Here is a 19,497-nt window from a genome sequence, read left to right as displayed (position 1 = left end):
CCAAGATTGAACTTTTTGGCCTCAATGCCAAGCGTCACGTCTGGAGGAAACCTGGCACCATCCCTACGGTGAAGCATGGTACTGGCAGCATGACGCTGTGGGGATGTTTTTCAGCGGCAGGGACTGGGAGACTAGTCAGGATCGAGGGAAAGATAAACGGAGAAAAGTACAGAGAGATCCTTGATGAAAACCTGCTACAGAGAGCTCAGGACCTCAGACTGGGGCGAAGGTTCACCTTCCAACAGGACAACGACCCAAAGCACACAGCCAAGACAATGCAGGAAAAGCTTCGGGACAAGTCTCTGAATGTCATTGAGTGGCCCAGCCAGAGCCCGAACTTGAACCCAATCAAACATCTCTGGAGAGACCTGAAAATAGCTGTGCAGCGCAACTCATCCAATCTCACAGAGCTTGAGAGGATCTGCAGAGAAGAATTGAAGAAACTCCCCAAATACAGGTGTGCAAGCTTGTAGCGTCATACCCAAGAAGACTCGAGGCTGTAATCACTGCCAAAGGTGCTTCAACAAAGTACTGCGTAAAGGGTCTGAAAACTTATGTAAATGTAATATTTCTGTTTAAAATTGTTATAAATTAGCAACAACAACAAAAAATACTGTTTTTGCTTTGTCATTATGGGGTATTGTCTGTAGATTAATGAGGGGAAAAAAACGATTGAATACATTTTCGAATAAGGCTGTAATGTAACAAAATGTGGAAAAAGTCAAGGGGTCTGAATACTTTCTGAACGCACTGTATAGTCCTCTTTAAAAGAACCGATCTCAGTCCTCTTTAAAGTGAACTCTGGGGTAAAAAAAAAGCAAAAGAACTCAGTTTGTATTCACACTGCCCTTGCCTTTGAATGAGGACTCTTTTGCCAGTTCACTTCACCTATTCTGTGGTCCGAGTACACTTTGCCTTCACATTGCTATGTTTAGAAAATTCAAACAATGCACTCTGGGTTTTTACAAAGTGCAGGATAACCTATTCCATCAGAACTTCTTATCACCTATCTATAAAGTACCTTACATTTTGGAAGCTAATAGATTGCATTTGGTTAAAAGATGAAACATAATAATTGCCACCAGAAGATACTATTAACATGTAAATATTATTGGTAACAGAATAAGTAGCAGAAGAATAACTACAGACTAAATAATGGTATAATGCATCCAGTGTAGGCTACTGTTCCTTTAAGAGCTAGAATTGATTTTGTACCCTATGCTGTGATTCTCACCAAATATATTGTTTTCTTCTCACACTATTCAAATAAACGGCTTATGAATAAGTTCTCTTTATATACCACATATTACAAAAAAATGATCTGACCTAAAAACTCGACACATATTTTGGCATCCTTGAAAATCCCTAATTAATATCCAGAAACAGCACACATTTTTCCCTGCGAACCTGCACATCATCATCTCTCTTTTGTGGCACCAGTGTGAGGGTTCGCGGCAGATGAAACGGTATTGCAGGTTTCTAGTGTGTGGTGCGGGAATAACGACAAGTGAACCTGGGGAGCTTTGAGTTCACATTGACCTACGAAAGGGAACTGGACAGAGGAATTCAAGCAAGCCGAACTCAGGCCACCTCAAAAGATGAGCTAAAAACAATTGTCTAAAAGGGACCAAGTGTGAAAACACCCTTAGTCTTCAGAAGGCCTATGTCCTCATATTAAAATGAAATATACATGGGACCTCAAGGGGGTTTCATTACAGACTCCTTGGCCAGCCTGTATCCCTTCAAGAATTTAGTCCTCTCATCTCCGTCCCAATCCCCATTTAATTCAGTCTGACCCTTCCTTAAACAGTCAAATTGCAATTTAAAAACGTTATTGTCTCGGCAATAATTTACTCTGCAATGGACTATTACCGTTTGCCCTTCGCCTCAGGGCTGCTATGTCCTTCAAACTGTAATATGATTCTAGGTACGGGGAGATGTATAATAGCGTTTCAGATTAAACACATAACATGGATAGTTTTACATTCTGGTCAGGCTGGCAGAGCTTGCATGGAAGCTGATCATATTGCCACCATCGCTTTCCCCGCCCTTCCATCACCTGCTAAGGAAACCTGTGGATCTGAATGATGGTATAAATGTTTTTCGATTTCATCCTCAAGCTTGCTGAAGAATCTCTGGGCTGTTACCAGGGGAACGGCTGCAGCTGAATAGGAGGCTATACTGTATGAGTAATCGCATGGCGGCACATCGTGTGAACTGTGGCAGAGAAGCACCTTGCTGCTATTTTGGCGTGCCGTCTGGCATAGGCAGTCGGGCTAAATAAAGGTATGCCAGGAAGGAAGACGCAGCAGGAGGGAAGGACTGTTGGTGAATGTTCCCATCTGAGGAGAATTAGGAATTACATTTCTCACAAGATTGAACAAGATTTTTTACTGAAAATATATATATTTTTTTGCGTGTGTTTGAATGCTGCCTGACTGGCACCTCCCTTTAATGAAACAAACGTGTTTGACAGATACAGCTTCAAATGTGTTTGTCAGTGAAATCTCAAGTGTCTGCTGCCTGAGTAGTAACCACTGCACAATTCAGATCTGCCTGTAAAAATCACGTTTCTGCGACTCTCTCCCATGTTAGGATTATGACTGAGGGAAACGGTTTAAATCCAGTCAATCCCTGCTCAGTCAATGGGTCACTAGACCCTCTACAGATGATGCAGGCAGTGAGGCCAAAGGTTCACCCTGCTTCTCGACTGCGCCTCGGTCTCCTCTTTATACAGTTTCATGAACCGTGGGCCTCTCCGTCGTGCTGTCTTGTAAAGCTCCTTAAAACTAGCTGCTAATGGCCATACTTGCACTGTGGCTTCACATGTCCTGCGATTACGTATATCATTTTCAATACTGCTATCCTTAATCTAATCTCTGACAGAATCTCTTTGGCTCTCATACAAATCCCAATGAGGACCCAAAATGTCCTCCAGACTTACCTCCATGGTGTGGGTCTTGCCTGACGAGGTCTGGCCATAGGCAAAGATGGTTCCATTGTACCCTCCCAACACATCTGCAAAACAAAACACAGTGGGGTTAACTCTTTCAAAATAGGCCTGAAACTGAGTTCACACGACGACGGTGAGGATGTGAGATAATTGGGCTGTATAGGGCACAGCGTTTACCTTTGACGATCTGCTTGGCACAGGCATCGTAGACCTGCTCCTGGGCTGTGTTGGGTGGCAGGACTCGGTCAAACACATAAGGCTTGCCCTGCATGGAAAAAGGAGGAAGGAAACTGTCAAGAGAGTCCCCATCTCACTCCACCTTTCATTTGCCCCTGAGAAATCATTGTCAAGCTAATGCCCGGAGTTATTTTCATATCAACAAAACTGAATGGAAGTTAAACACTTTTCATCACAGGCATTTCTCACTGTTTCTCAAAGTCTTTTGACTGCTAGCTGGGTCTGACAATCTGACAAGGTGATAAAATCAAGCAAGGTGCTTTGACTCTGGTGACCTTGTTCTCTCCAGATCTGTTTCAGAGTCAGTCAGTCTAGCAGGTGTCACACTAAACCAGTCACCTCCTGCTCTGAGGTAGAGCCGGGGCAGCGCTAGCCTGACATCAGATCAGTTCTCCTGTCACAAGAATACAGGACAGGTCGCCTGTCTCAACCTTACACTATGGGCCTGGAGGTTATTGTGTTACTTTGGAGACAGAGACAAGCTAACATTTTTCTGTTAATCAAATGCTTTCATAATAATAATAGAAAACACTTTTATCCAAAGCGACTTACAGTCATGCGTGTATACATTTTACATGGATCAATGTAGCGGATCTGTGTTGTAGTTACAGATGGTTTATGACCATAAATAAACAAGATCATACAACAACACACTTGAAACTCTGGTACAGCTTTTTCCCAACAACAGAGAGTAATGTGAAGTTAAGGGCTAGCACTAAATATTTAGGTTCTGTGCAGTGTTTCCACTAAATTCATGTGCCACTCACCACTCAAAAATATGCAAAAATTAAGAAATTGGGATGGTAAAACGTTTAGAGTGTAAATTTAAATGACTGTAACAAGATATAAAGTATGTAGAAAATATAATGGAGCTACATATATATTTTTAAATATGGTCATCTTTGAGAACTAACCATCATTAAAATAAAAACTAGACAGTCAGGGAGAATCTAAAATTCCCCAAATGTCATAGCATGGGGTCGCCATTGATTGTGTTATAATGTTTGAGTCACTCAGATAGCATAAGAACATGCTATAAGACATTGAAGAATGTGTAGAACTGCAGGATATTTGCTTAAAATTGCTATTTTTCTCTCAGCCCCATGGCAAAATGTGTAGAATTGCAAGAAATTAGCTTTTAAACAGATTTATTTTCTTAGCCCCATGACAAAAAGTGTAGAATTGCAGGAAACTAACTTTAAAACATAAAAATTCTCTCCCACCATGGCAAAATGTGTAGAATTGCAGGAAATATGCTTTAAAACAGCAACATTTTGTCTGTGTGGCCAAGAGGTGGTCCTCTAAAAATGTTGGTTGGAGACGGCGCAGTTGGCCACTCCCACTACCCTCCCCCAGCCTAACTTTGCCATCGCTGCTGAAAGAAATTATAGGAGAAATACTGCTTTCAATTGGAATTCCAAGAGGTTCTGTGCAACTGTAGGGAACATTCGCTTTCCCAGAGTGTAGGTAGACGGAAGGAGAGCGTTCAGAAATCATTAACGTTTTACTCTCCTAGCTAGGTTGCGTGACAGTGCAGTTTAGTAAAAGCGTTTCATCAAGGCAAGGCAGACTAGTCTTACTGACAGCTGGCTGTAGCCGGCCACGGGGGAATTATGGGTAGTGTAGTTTTCCTAAACTACTGGGACACAATGGAGTGTAACAGCCAGCACACCAGCCCATCTCTCCCTACGGGCCCAAGTTATTCTGTGAAATTCTACTCTATTTAGTTTCAGTCAAATTTTGGGGCGAGTTATCTCCAGTTGTCCAACATCTAATTTGTTTGTAATTCTGTTTACCAACTTTCTATCAATTTAAACTACTACACTAACTAATAAGCTAGACAAGAGTATGTTAGCATTCTAGCTACATGGTACATACGCTGGACTCCTGTTATGGTATATATTTTTCAAGGGCTTTGATAAATCCCGGGACGCTGGAGGACAGCTAGAAACCCCCTTGCATGACGGGAACATGCATATGACCTTGATTTTAACCCCCCTACCCCCCTCAAAGCCCCAGGGTGAGTAGACCTGCTTTAGCAAGCAGGAACCTCCCATTCTAAGATGATCAATTCAGCTGGTATATCATCCCAGGTCTCTTCTTTGTTCAACTGAAGTCATGGGTTTGAGTCTGACCTGGATGTCCAAGATGAAAAGGTTTTAGGGATAGTAGTGCTGACTGCAGCTCTTCTAGCTCTAGCTCTTCTAGCTCTAGCGTACATACTTTTTTAAATTTAACTAGTCAAGTCAGTTAAGAACAAATTCTTATTTTCAATGAGGGCCTAGGAACAGTGGGTTAACTGCCTTGTTCAGGGGCATAACGACAGATTTTTTACCTCGTCAACTCGGGGATTCGATCTTATAACCTTTCGGTTACTAGTCCAACACTCTAACCACTAGGCTACCTGCCGCCCCGAATGCTCAGAGGCCTTAATGGCATACACACAGATGGACATGTGAAGCCACATGTGCTGTACATCCTACACAGCAATTATAAAACATTCCCAACACCATCTTGTCTTGAAAATGTCTCCCCTCCATCCTTTGTTTTCCTATCACACTGACTGACTGAATTAATGGTGAAAAGACAATAAGAAGTCAATCAATATGAAACAAACATGGGGCAATGTGACAATGATAGCCTGGTCCAGTGAAAACAAAGACCCCACACATTACATGATCTGCCACCACCACTTGTGTATCTGTGTGTGGTCCAGTTTGATTCAAGCCCAACCCAAGGAGGCTATTAAGCGGCTTGTTTTATGTTTGGCTCTCTTTGTTTTGGACCGGCTTTCTGACAGAGGAGCGATTTCTTTTTTCCAGGCCTTTATAGCGCAGGCATGGGGTCAACCCGAACAGCGGTAAAGAGAGAGCTGTCGCTCCAACAATGACCCGGTTGCCATGGAAACTGCATCCCACAGGGAGAGGCCTGCACTGATTGGATGTCGGCCGGCTCCAGGTGTCCCTCAGCGGATGGAGGAGGAGGATGGAAACATGATTGCTGTTGAGTGCTGTAGACCTCTCTCTCTCTCTCTCTCTCTCTCTCTCTCTCTCTCTCTCTCTCTCTCTAGCTGACAGGAAAGCGGTCTGCTATGTCGTAATCTCTTGTTGAGCAAGATCCTTTGAGCAATCGTAAGGCACTGCTTGTGTGTTTTATGAAGATTATCAACCACCAAACATTTAAAAGAGACAAGATAGCCACTCTCAACAATTTCAATGTTTTTTTTACGAAAACGTTTCAAATCAAATCAAATTGTATTTGTCACATGCGGCATATACAACAAACACAAATACAACCTTACTGTGAAATGCTTACTTATAAGCCATTAACCAACAATGCAGTTCAATAAATAGAGTTAAGAAAGTATTTAACGAGGCTATTTACAGGGGGTACCGAGTCAATGTGCGGGGGTACAGGTTAGTCGATATGAAATTTCAATATGGAATTAAATTGTATCATAACGTCTCCCATAAATTCACCTCACAGCTCAATACACTCCATGCGTTCTAAATGACTTATGAGCAATACCTCAGCCAAGATTGAAAGTCAAATTGAAAACCCATAGCAGTATTGCAGCAGTCTGCAAGATTTACAAATGCATGTGACCACACATACACTATTCCACAAGCTCAATAAATGATGCGTGAACACACAGACATGCACACGGACACACACACGCACGCACACACGCGCAGGCAGGTACACACACACACACACATGTTCTAAATGCCATGTTAGACCTCTCAATAATTGATGTGCTGTCCCAAAGGAAGGCCAAGGCCTTTGCTCTTTTGGACTGCATGATGTCTCAGGCATTATTCAATGAACATGCTCTCACTGTGTGCACATCATTATGCCGGAGGACCGCCTGACGAGGGATGTCTTTAGCAGAGTATACTGTACCTAACTTCTTTTGAGAGAGAGAGAGAGAGAGAGAGAGCAGGTGTAGGAAAGAAATACACTTGTATGTGTGACCATGCATACACTCTCTTTGTAAAGGGTGTGTTGGTCTGTGTGTTTGTAATTGGCGACGATGATTCTAGCCTGTGACTTCCTGCTCCCCTTTCAATCATCTCTAATGACATCCGGCATACATCGTCATGGAGACAAAACGACCCAAGAGACCCAGCTGCATCGCATCGCTCCAGCCACGGCCCTGTATCTCAACCAAACAAAGACCTCTAGAAATACACACAGAGACAGCACTAGAACTGAAACAAGGCTGGGCTCGTTTGCTTAATCCTGTAAACACGCTATTCCCTTAATAAAAACACTACACATTGTAATCTAATACATCATTTTTGTGCACATGAATAAATAAGTGATGTACTGTATATGTTTGTCTAAAACAGGTTGAGGCTATAGTAGTAAGTTGTGTCAACTTAAACAAGTGCTGCTGGAGAGAGCAGCCAGTAACATGTGAAGTGCATTGTCCATGAAAGACAACTTCTACCCCCAAGCCATAAGATTGCTAAATAGCCATGATATGACTGCTAAATTGTTAATTAAATGGTTATCCGGAATATCTGCACTGATTCTATGCACACTCATAAGACTATCCATGTATATACACACTCACTCACGCACACACTACTCTCACACAAAACCCACACACATACACTACATACGTGCACACACACTCACATAACACACACACGCATACCGCCACAAAACAAACACAGATACACACGTACTTTTACACTCATAAACTGCTGCTACTCTGTTCTGACTTTACTCTTATTATTATTCATCTTCCTGATGCCTAGTCACTTTACCCTGCCTTCATGTACAAAATGCATCTACCTCAATTACCTTGTACCTCTGCACATTGATCTGGTACTGTTACTGCCTGTATATAGCTCCACATATTCTGGTACTGGTACTGCCTGTATATAGCTCCACATTGATCTGGTACTGGTACTGCCTGTATATAGCTCCACATTGATCTGGTACTGATACTGCCTGTATATAGCTCCACATTGATCTGGTACTGGTACTACCTGTATATAGCTCCACATTGATCTGGTACTGCCTGTACATAGCTCCACATTGATCTGGTACTGGTACTGCCTGTATATAGCTCCACATTGATCTGGTACAGCCTGTATATAGCTCCACATTGATCTGGTACAGCCTGTATATAGCTCCACATTGAACTGGTACTGCCTGTATATAGCTCCACATTGATCTGGTACTGGTACTGCCTGTATATAGCTCCACATTGATCTGGTACTGGTACTGCCTGTATATAGCTCCACATTGATCTGGTACTGCCTGTATATAGCTCCACATTGATCTGCTACTGCCTGTATATAGCTCCACATTGATCTGGTACTGCCTGTATATAGCTCCACATTGATCTGCTACTGCCTGTATATAGCTCCACATTGATCTGGTACTGCCTGTATATAGCTCCACATTGATCTGGTACTGCCTGTATATAGCTCCACATTGATCTGGTACTGGTACTGCCTGTATATAGCTCCACATTGATCTGGTACTGGTACTGCCTGTATATAGCTCCACATTGATCTGGTACTGGTACTGCCTGTATATAGCTCCACATTGATCTGGTACAGCCTGTATATAGCTCCACATTGATCTGGTACTGGTACTGCCTGTATAAAGCTCCACATTGATCTGGTACAGCCTGTATATAGCTCCACATTGATCTGGTACAGCCTGTATATAGCTCCACATTGATCTGGTACTGCCTGTATATAGCTCCACATTGATCTGGTACTGCCTGTATATAGCTCCACATTGATCTGGTACTGCCTGTATATAGCTCCACATTGATCTGGTACTGCCTGTATATAGCTCCACATTGATCTGGTATTGCCTGTATATAGCTCAACATTGATCTGCTACTGCCTGTATATAGCTCCACATTGATCTGGTACTGCCTGTATATAGCTCCACATTGATCTGGTACTGCCTGTATATAGCTCCACATTGATCTGGTACTGGTACAGCCTGTATATAGCTCCACATTGATCTGGTACTGGTACAGCCTGTATATAGCTCCACATTGATCTGGTACTGCCTGTATATAGCTCCACATTGATCTGGTACTGGTACAGCCTGTATATAGCTCCACATTGATCTGGTACAGCCTGTATATAGCTCCACATTGATCTGGTACAGCCTGTATATAGCTCCACATTGATCTGGTACTGCCTGTATATAGCTCCACATTGATCTGGTACAGCCTGAATATAGCTCCACATTGATCTGGTACAGCCTGTATATAGCTCCACATTGATCTGGTACAGCCTGTATATAGCTCCACATTGACCTGGTACAGCCTGTATATAGCTCCACATTGATCTGGTACAGCCTGTATATAGCTCCACATTGATCTGGTACTGCCTGTATATAGCTCCACATTGATCTGGTACAGCCTGTATATAGCTCCACATCGATCTGGTACTGCCTGTATATAGCTCCACATTGATCTGGTACAGCCTGTATATAGCTCCACATTGATCTGGTACTGCCTGTATATAGCTCCACATTGATCTGGTACTGGTACTGCCTGTATATAGCTCCACATTGATCTGGTACTGGTACTGCCTGTATATAGCTCCACATTGATCTGGTACTGGTACTGCCTGTATATAGCTCCACATTGATCTGGTACAGCCTGTATATAGCTCCACATTGATCTGGTACTGGTACTGCCTGTATAAAGCTCCACATTGATCTGGTACAGCCTGTATATAGCTCCACATTGATCTGGTACAGCCTGTATATAGCTCCACATTGATCTGGTACTGCCTGTATATAGCTCCACATTGATCTGGTACTGCCTGTATATAGCTCCACATTGATCTGGTACTGCCTGTATATAGCTCCACATTGATCTGTTACGGCCTGTATATAGCTCCACATTGATCTGGTACTGCCTGTATATAGCTCCACATTGATCTGGTACTGCCTGTATATAGCTCCACATTGATCTGGTACTGGTACAGCCTGTATATAGCTCCACATTGATCTGGTACTGGTACAGCCTGTATATAGCTCCACATTGATCTGGTACTGCCTGTATATAGCTCCACATTGATCTGGTACTGGTACAGCCTGTATATAGCTCCACATTGATCTGGTACAGCCTGTATATAGCTCCACATTGATCTGGTACAGCCTGTATATAGCTCCACATTGATCTGGTACTGCCTGTATATAGCTCCACATTGATCTGGTACAGCCTGTATATAGCTCCACATTGATCTGGTACAGCCTGTATATAGCTCCACATTGATCTGGTACAGCCTGTATATAGCTCCACATTGACCTGGTACAGCCTGTATATAGCTCCACATTGATCTGGTACAGCCTGTATATAGCTCCACATTGATCTGGTACTGCCTGTATATAGCTCCACATTGATCTGGTACAGCCTGTATATAGCTCCACATCGATCTGGTACTGCCTGTATATAGCTCCACATTGATCTGGTACAGCCTGTATATAGCTCCACATTGATCTGGTACTGCCTGTATATAGCTCCACATTGATCTGGTACTGCCTGTATATAGCTCCACATTGATTTGGTACTGCCTGTATATAGCTCCACATTGATCTGGTACTGCCTGTATATAGCTCCACATTGATCTGGTACTGATACTGCCTGTATATAGCTCCACATTGATCTGGTACAGCCTGTATATAGCTCCACATTGATCTGGTACTGCCTGTATATAGCTCCACATTGATCTGGTACTGCCTGTATATAGCTCCACATTGATCTGGTACTGATACTGCCTGTATATAGCTCCACATTGATCTGGTACTGCCTGTATTTAGCTCCACATTGATCTGGTACTGCCTGTATATAGCTCCACATTGATCTGGTACTGCCTGTATATAGCTCCACATTGATCTGGTACTGCCTGTATATAGCTCCACATTGATCTGGTACTGCCTGTATATAGCTCCACATTGATCTGCTACTGCCTGTATATAGCTCCACATTGATCTGGTACTGCCTGTATATAGCTCCACATTGATCTGGTACTCCCTGTATATAGCTCCACATTGATCTGGTACTACCTGTATATAGCTCCACATTGATCTGGTACTCCCTGTATATAGCTCCACATTGATCTGGTACTGCCTGTATATAGCTCCACATTGATCTGGTACTGCCTGTATATAGCTCCACATTGATCTGGTACTGCCTGTATATAGCTCCACATTGATCTGGTACAGCCTGTATATAGCTCCACATTGATCTGGTACTGCCTGTATATAGCTCCACATTGATCTGGTACTGCCTGTATATAGCTCCACATTGATCTGGTACTACCTGTATATAGCTCCACATTGATCTGGTACTGCCTGTATATAGCTCCACATTGATCTGGTACTCCCTGTATATAGCTCCACATTGATCTGGTACTGCCTGTATATAGCTCCACATTGATCTGGTACTGCCTGTATATAGCTCCACATTGATCTGGTACTGCCTGTATATAGCTCCACATTGATCTGGTACTGCCTGTATATAGCTCCACATTGATCTGGTACAGCCTGTATATAGCTCCACATTGATCTGGTACTGCCTGTATATAGCTCCACATTGATCTGGTACAGCCTGTATATAGCTCCACATTGATCTGGTACTGCCTGTATATAGCTCCACATTGATCTGGTACTGCCTGTATATAGCTCCACATTGATCTGGTACTGCCTGTATATAGCTCCACATTGATCTGGTACTGCCTGTATATAGCTCCACATTGATCTGGTACTGCCTGTATATAGCTCCACATTGATCTGGTACTGCCTGTATATAGCTCCACATTGATCTGGTACAGCCTGTATATAGCTCCACATTGATCTGGTACAGCCTGTATATAGCTCCACATTGATCTGGTACAGCCTGTATAAAGCTCCACATTGATCTGGTACTGCCTGTATATAGCTCCACATTGATCTGGTACAGCCTGTATAAAGCTCCACATTGATCTGGTACTGGTACTGCCTGTATATAGCTCCACATTGATCTGGTACAGCCTGTATATAGCTCCACATTGATCTGGTACTGCCTGTATATAGCTCCACATTGATCTGGTACTTCCTGTATATAGCTCCACATTGATCTGGTACTCCCTGTATATAGCTCCACATTGATCTGGTACAGCCTGAATATAGCTCCACATTGATCTGGTACAGCCTGTATATAGCTCCACATTGATCTGGTACTGCCTGTATATAGCTCCACATTGATCTGGTACAGCCTGTATATAGCTCCACATTGATCTGGTACAGCCTGTATATAGCTCCACATTGATCTGGTACAGCCTGTATATAGCTCCACATTGATCTGGTACAGCCTGTATATAGCTCCACATTGATCTGGTACAGCCTGTATATAGCTCCACATTGATCTGGTACAGCCTGTATATAGCTCCACATTGATCTGGTACAGCCTGTATATAGCTCCACATTGATCTGGTACAGCCTGTATATAGCTCCACATTGATCTGGTACAGCCTGTATATAGCTCCACATTGATCTGGTACAGCCTGTATATAGCTCCCTTCTTGTGTATTTTAGTCCTTGTGTTACACATTTTCTTTTTATTATAATGTTTTAAACCCTACATCGTTGGGAAGGGCTCGTAGTATTGATTTGTATAAATAAGCATGGTGTCAAACACCATTACTACTCGTATAAAATCTAATTTGGGTAAGGTGAAAATGCATAATGGCTTAGGTGCATAAAGATGGCGGCCCCCATGCACTTACAACAAATGTCTCGTTTGCTCAGTATGCCATATTGTTCATTACTTTCTGTTAATGTCTTTTTGTATCGTAATTAGCACAGCATACATAATCCAAATTCTAGCTCCAACAGCGGGAATTAAAAAAAAACCTCTAAAGTAGATTGTGCTGATTTGCTGGCACATTGAACTGTAGTTTAACAACTCTGTGGTAGTGCTAAAAACAATGACGTCATATCTGAATTCCTCCATCTTTATGCACCTTCACCATTGAATTCTGTCGTGGGGCTTTGTCTAAATCGGTGACTTAAATGTCTCAACCAAAGCCAGTCCTGCCCCACCCCCATATGTTCATGTGTTCACTCACACCCCACACAAAAGAAACAGAGATTGAGAGGTTAACCTCATTGCAGCACATCACAGATCCTATCTGGGCAACATGTTGATAAAGATCCCTGTATGTGAACATTGACAACCGACCATGCACAGGATCGAACTAAATCAAAGGGACACAGTCCTAAATTGTGTTTTGCTGTGCTTTTTCCAATTACAGATTTCACAGGCAATTTAATCCTCGCTCTAATGGAGAGTCACAAAAAAATCTACAACACACAGCAGAGCCCCACCAGCCTCTAAGAGTATAAGGATGTGGAGATTTCTCCCAACATGTACACTGAGTGTACAAAACATGACATAGACTGACCAGGTGAATCCATGTGGAAGCTATGATCCCTTACTGATGTCACATGTATAATCCACTTCAATCAGTGTAGATGAAGGGGAGGAGACAGGTTAAAGAAGGATTTTAAAGCCTTGAGACAATTGAGACATGGATTGTGTATGTGTGCCATTCAGAGGGTGAATGGGCAAGACAAAAGATGCCTTTAAAAAGGGTCTGGTAGAAGGTGCCAGGCAACCCGGTTCATTGCGCAACCAGTATATGGCTGTTTGAAGCTTTGTAATTATGTGCATGAAATCATCAGCTTCTCTCTGATAAGCAATTCGACTACTGCAGGTTACAAAATGGAAAGGATGCTGCAAATCAATACATCTAAATGTCAGGGCAAGAATAAGAGGAATACATGGTGCATTGCTTTATTTTGCATGATATGTAGATCTACTCTAGGCTTCTAGTAAATATGGCATATATTTCTATCTGATTTAGTGTAACAGATGGAAAGATTAAGAGTAGGCCTAAATGTGTGTGTGTTTGTTACCTAACACTTCCCCCTTTCCCCTTTACAAACGATCCATGCATTGATGTTCCTCTGTCTGGTTTGGCTTTATGCAACCATACCCCCACACCTTCCCCTGGGCTAAGGCCAACACTAATGTCGGACGTGTCGGCACAAAGGGAACCTGCCTTGCTCTGCATGGGTTCATTATTTAACAGTCCATAATGAGGGGAGTTCAGTTAAATGCAGTCACAGTGGGCCTATAATATATGTGCATATGTTAAGCTACTGTGTCCACAGTTTGTAACAACTGTTCATACTGGATCCGATCCTCCAGCGTAAAGCTCGTGATGAGTAACCTAATAACTTGGAACAATAGCAGGAAGGGGACATTTAGCTAGATATTCTATGAAAAAAAGACCTAAAATCCCAGATCGATATTAGCGTTAAGATAAGGGTGTGTAATAGGGCTGGGAATTACCAGGGACCTCACGATACAATGTCATCACGATACTTAGGTGCTGATACAATATGTATTGCGATTCTCACGATTCTATATGTGTTGCGGTTCGATACTGTAATCTCATTGCGATTTGATGTTCTAAACATATTGATCAGTCATGGAAATAAGAGTGCTGAAAACAAATGGGCTCCTGATTTAAAAACAAGATGGAGAACAAGCTATGAAGGAAAAGCATTGGCACTATGGTGCAGCTACAGCAAACTAAAACGATCTAATATATCGTCAAAAATAATATCTCGATACAACTATCTATTTTTTTCCGAATCCCAAGTGTGCAATGCAAAACATTTCAACATTTCAGGTTCAGATGCTGCACTTGTTGGGGATCGTAATCCTCTGTGCGTGTGAAACACCGAGAGTGACCAGCCATATCACCTTCCTATACTTCCCACTGAGCACCTGTTCTCGCAGAAGCATGCAGTGTGAGCAATGATCACTGGGCCTCCAATAACATGGTGTACTGTAGGTCTAGTCATCCATTTCTCCAGTCAAATAATAAACATCATGGGTCTTTTACGGCTGTCACCTTTCAGCCTAAGATGAGCTAGAGATCAGTGAAGCTGCCCTGGCACTGAACCATGTATATTCCCCCCAGGCTGAGGAAGAGGAGGAGGGGCTCAGCTAGGATGATGCTAGCATATGGGAGAGGAGCAGGCTAGTGGCAGAACTGAGGAAATAGGTATGCTGGCTTTGTGTATTTCACAGCACAGCTTAGCCTAGGAGAACTCAGACAACGGCAAACGAGACACACTGACTACCTGCGCAAATCCTCCTGAGCACAATACTATCAGTCCAACACAGGCTCTATTCCAGCACTAACTGGGAAATTAAATATGCGCACAAACACACACGTCTGATGTCCTAGGTAATGCTTCAATCAGCTTCTTCGCAACCCCCTCCCTTTTTCCTTTACCGGTAAAGAACTGTCCTTATTTACACTACTTAAACTCACTCAGCCAGCAATTCTCTCTTCTGATGGCCATTTCCTCTTTTGCCTTCCTCTCCCTGGGAGGACATAGGTTTTCCATTCCAATTACTGTCCGGTCAATGATGATGTCTCTATGGGTTTAGACAGGCCAAACTAAGACAAACTAGGCTGTTTCCCCTGTAATGGGCTCCACTCATGCAGACTCTGACTGGCCTCATGCTGGGAGCCTCTAGCTGTAGTAGCAATAGAATCAAACCTTGATTTAGGGTGGCCACTACAAAGGAGGGAGGGAGATACTTCTCGTTCTGATTTCAAACATGAGCCAGTGTTTTCATTTTATTCCATGTACTGACAATAGAATACTTTTATTTGTTCTTTCAGAGGTTGTTTTATGACTTACCTTAAAATGAATAACCTTTGAGATCAAATCAAATCACATTTTATTCATCACATGCCCCAATACAATTGGTGTAGACCTTACCGTGAAATGCTTACTTACAAGCCCTTAACATAAAAACATATATATTTTTAAAGTAAAACAATAAAATAACAATAATGAGGCTATATACAGGGGGTACAGGTTAGTCGCGATAATTTGTACATGTAGGTAGGGGTAAAGTGAAAAGTATGCAAAAAGATGAAGGGACATTAAGGAATTATTCTTGTTGTGCTGTAAGCTATGAGACCATAGCTTTCTCATCAGGGTGGAAATGTAATGACATTGAAATGACTAAGCATAAGATACAACGAACTTTCAATGAAAGTTAATTTTCATCTACAGTGAAGATATTTAATTCAATTTAACGTTGATGACGTAGTAGGTTGGTAATGCCATTGATGACAGCACACACTGACAGTCTACAGACTTGCAGACCCTTGGGGGAAAGGTGTGAATTCTACCGTCCATTCGGTGACCATTGACCACTACTAGGCAAACTGAATTAATGATGATGATATCTAGATAGTACGCTGTGAGTGTCAATCTTACTATCTATTGGTTTGGCAGTTTGACACCAAGCGTACATCATGGGTAATTTTGGCCCTATAGCTCGATCATGTTGACAGGCTCGATTGTGAACCATCCAGACCCAAATTGGAGAGACGCTTCCATTGATATCAGAGTACAGGAATCATTGATCAAAATGTTGGTCACTCTATTTGGCATTTCCACCATTGTCCTTCAAAACAAATGCTCATTAACCGCCTATTTAATAATTCGTATAAAACAATGTTTATGATCACCTTGCACATCAACATTTATTTTGTCAGAGTGAATTTGAGTGAATTTAGGCACCTGTATCATGGCTTTGTTTGTAGACTACACCATGGATATTAGGCGTATATATATATATATGAAATTATTAAGATCTACTCACCGTTATTACCACCGTGTCTTCGCCTTTGAATTTCGGGATGTATTTGTCTCCTCTGTTGGTTTCCGATTCATTCAAAGGCCTGAATCGGCACATCACTTTTACACCGCACTCAGCAGCATCCGCCATGTCCACAGCACTAGGTTATTTCAAACCAGATAACCAAAATAACTTTCTCTAGACTAACTATCGCGAAGTTTACTGCAATTTTACTGAGATGGAATTAAGCACTTCTTTCCATTGTCATTCGCTGAAATTCAATCTCGATCGAGATTCCTGTCAATTAGACGATTGGCGCTCGGCTGAATTCTAGTCTAACGTTACCTGCTTAAAAGGAAAACAATAGATTGATGAATGGCCTGGTCTGGCTGCTCTAGCTTGATAGCGGCGATTTGAATGCGAGTTCCCCTTTTCGTGGTCAAACATTGGCTTAAGACTTCCCGTATTCACCGATGCGTCTTGCATCAGGACCAGCATCGACCAATTTGAAGCTCCTTGCTCTAATGCTGTCAATCCCACCTAGGTCCACCCCAGTGATGGTGAGGATGCTGATGTTGCGGTAGCCTAACGCGCTTGCTGCCCGAACGGGACTTCTATGGTATTCGGGGAGGAGTATTCAAATCATATTGATAAACGATATAAAACAAGAGATTGTAAAGATAATTTTACTTTGCATGTGTTGTAAATAAGTGTTATACAGGTATGTTACATTTTTAATCACCACCATAAAAACATATATTTCTGTAAAATGGAATTGATGGTCCAATATGATCTATTCCATGAAAGCTAATCACTCAACTCGATGTTCCCCTCTAGTGGGTTTGCTGTGAATGATGGGCCGTCTGTGGTGTCCCATAGAGAGGACTCTAATGCCCAAAAGCCTGTTTTAGCCTACACTACAACCTCGTTTGGAATACATTTTAGGGGAAAGGGGGGATACCTAGTCAGTTGTACAACTGAATGCGTTCAACTGAAATGTGTCTTCCGCATTTAACCAAACCCCTTTGAATCAGAGAGGTGCGGGAGGCCGCCACAATCGACATCCACGTCTTTGGCGCCCCGGGAACAGTGGGTTAACTGCCTTGCTCAGGGGCAGAACGACAGATTTACAGACTGCAGTGAAGGATAACTACTAGGTATATAGGACTCTGAAGACTAAACCCCAGCAACAGGTGTAGCATACAATAACTTTCCAGAGCCACAATAAAACCTCAATCAAGGCTAAATACATACAGTACCAGTCAAACGTTTGAACACACCTACTCATTCAAAGGTTTTCTTTATTTTTACTATTTTCTACATTGTAGAATAGTGAATACATCAAAACTAAGAAATAACACATATGGAATCATGTAGTGACCAAAAAAAGTGTTAAACAAATCAAAATATATTTTATATTTGAGATTTTTCAAAGTAGCCACCCTTTTCCTTGATGACAGCTTTGCACACTTGACATTCTCTCAACCAGCTTCACGAGGAATGCTTTTCCAACAGTCTTGAAGGAGTTCCCAAATATGCTGAGCACTTGTTGGCTGCTTTTCCTTCACTCTGCAGTCCAACTCATCCCAAAACATCTCAATTGGGTTGAGGTCAGGTGATTGTGGAGGCCAGGTCATCTGATGCAGCACTCCATCACCCTCCTTGGTCAAATAGCCCTTACACAGCCTGGAGGTGGTTTTGGGTCATTGTCCTGTTGAAAAACCAATGATAGTCCCACTTAGCACAAACCAGATGGGATGGTGTATCGCTGCAGAATGCTGTGGTAGCCATGCTGGTTAAGCGTGCCTTGAATTCTAAATAAATCCCAGTGTCACCAGCGAAGCACCCCACACCATATCGTCCATGCTTCATGGTGGGAAGCACACATGCAGATTATCCATTCACCTACTCTGCGTCTCACAAAGACACAGTGGTCCACTCTCATATTGGACTCATCAGACCTAAGGAAAGATTTCCACCAGTCTAATGTCCATTGCTCGTGTTTCTTGGCCCAAGCAAGTCTCTTATTACTGGTGTCCTTTAGTAGTGGTTTCTTTGCAGCAATTCCACCATGAATGCCTGTCTCCTCTGAACAGTTGATTCTGATGTCTGTTACTTGAACTCTATGAAGCATTTATTTGGGCTGCAATTTCTGAGGCTAGTAACTCTAATGAACTTATCCTCTGCAGCAGAGGTAACTCTGGGTCTGCACTTGAAGAAGCTTTCAAAGTTCTGGACATTTTCCAGATTGACTGACCTTCATGTCTTAAAGTAATGATGGACTGTCATTTCTCTTTGCTTATTTGAGCTGTTCTTACCCTAATATGGATTTGGTCTTTTACCAAATAGGGCTATCTTCTGTATATCACCCCTACTTGTCTCAACAACTGATTGGCTCAAAACGTATTAAGGAAATAAATCCACAAATCAACTTAAGGCACACCTGTTAATAGAAATGCATTCCAGGTAACTACTACATGAAGCTGGTTGAGAGAATGGCAAGAGCGTGCCTTAGCTGTCATCAAAGCAAAGGGTGGCTACTAGAATAATCTCAAATATAAAATACATTTTGATTTGTTTAACACTTTTTTGGCTA

At 42.3% G+C, this 19,497-nt stretch overlaps 1 protein-coding gene across 1 annotated transcript in view; it reads right to left on the bottom strand.

Annotated features, from left to right (window-relative positions):
* The window catches only part of kif5c (kinesin family member 5C), a 41,773-nt gene extending 24,232 nt beyond the window's left edge, over nt 1–17,541 (bottom strand). Inside the window, exons 1-3 of the mRNA XM_029711330.1 lie at nt 16,926–17,541; nt 3,131–3,218; nt 2,945–3,018 (exon numbers count right to left, since the gene is read on the bottom strand). Of these exons, the coding sequence (XP_029567190.1) occupies nt 2,945–3,018; nt 3,131–3,218; nt 16,926–17,051 (288 nt within the window). The 5' untranslated portion in view covers nt 17,052–17,541. The remainder of the gene's footprint in view (nt 1–2,944; nt 3,019–3,130; nt 3,219–16,925) is intronic.
* Between the last annotated feature and the right edge of the window lie 1,956 nt (nt 17,542–19,497).

This window comes from Salmo trutta, chromosome 24, assembly GCF_901001165.1.
Source record: "Salmo trutta chromosome 24, fSalTru1.1, whole genome shotgun sequence".
NCBI lineage: Eukaryota > Metazoa > Chordata > Actinopteri > Salmoniformes > Salmonidae > Salmo > Salmo trutta.
This window is presented reverse-complemented; position numbering and strand designations above follow the sequence as displayed.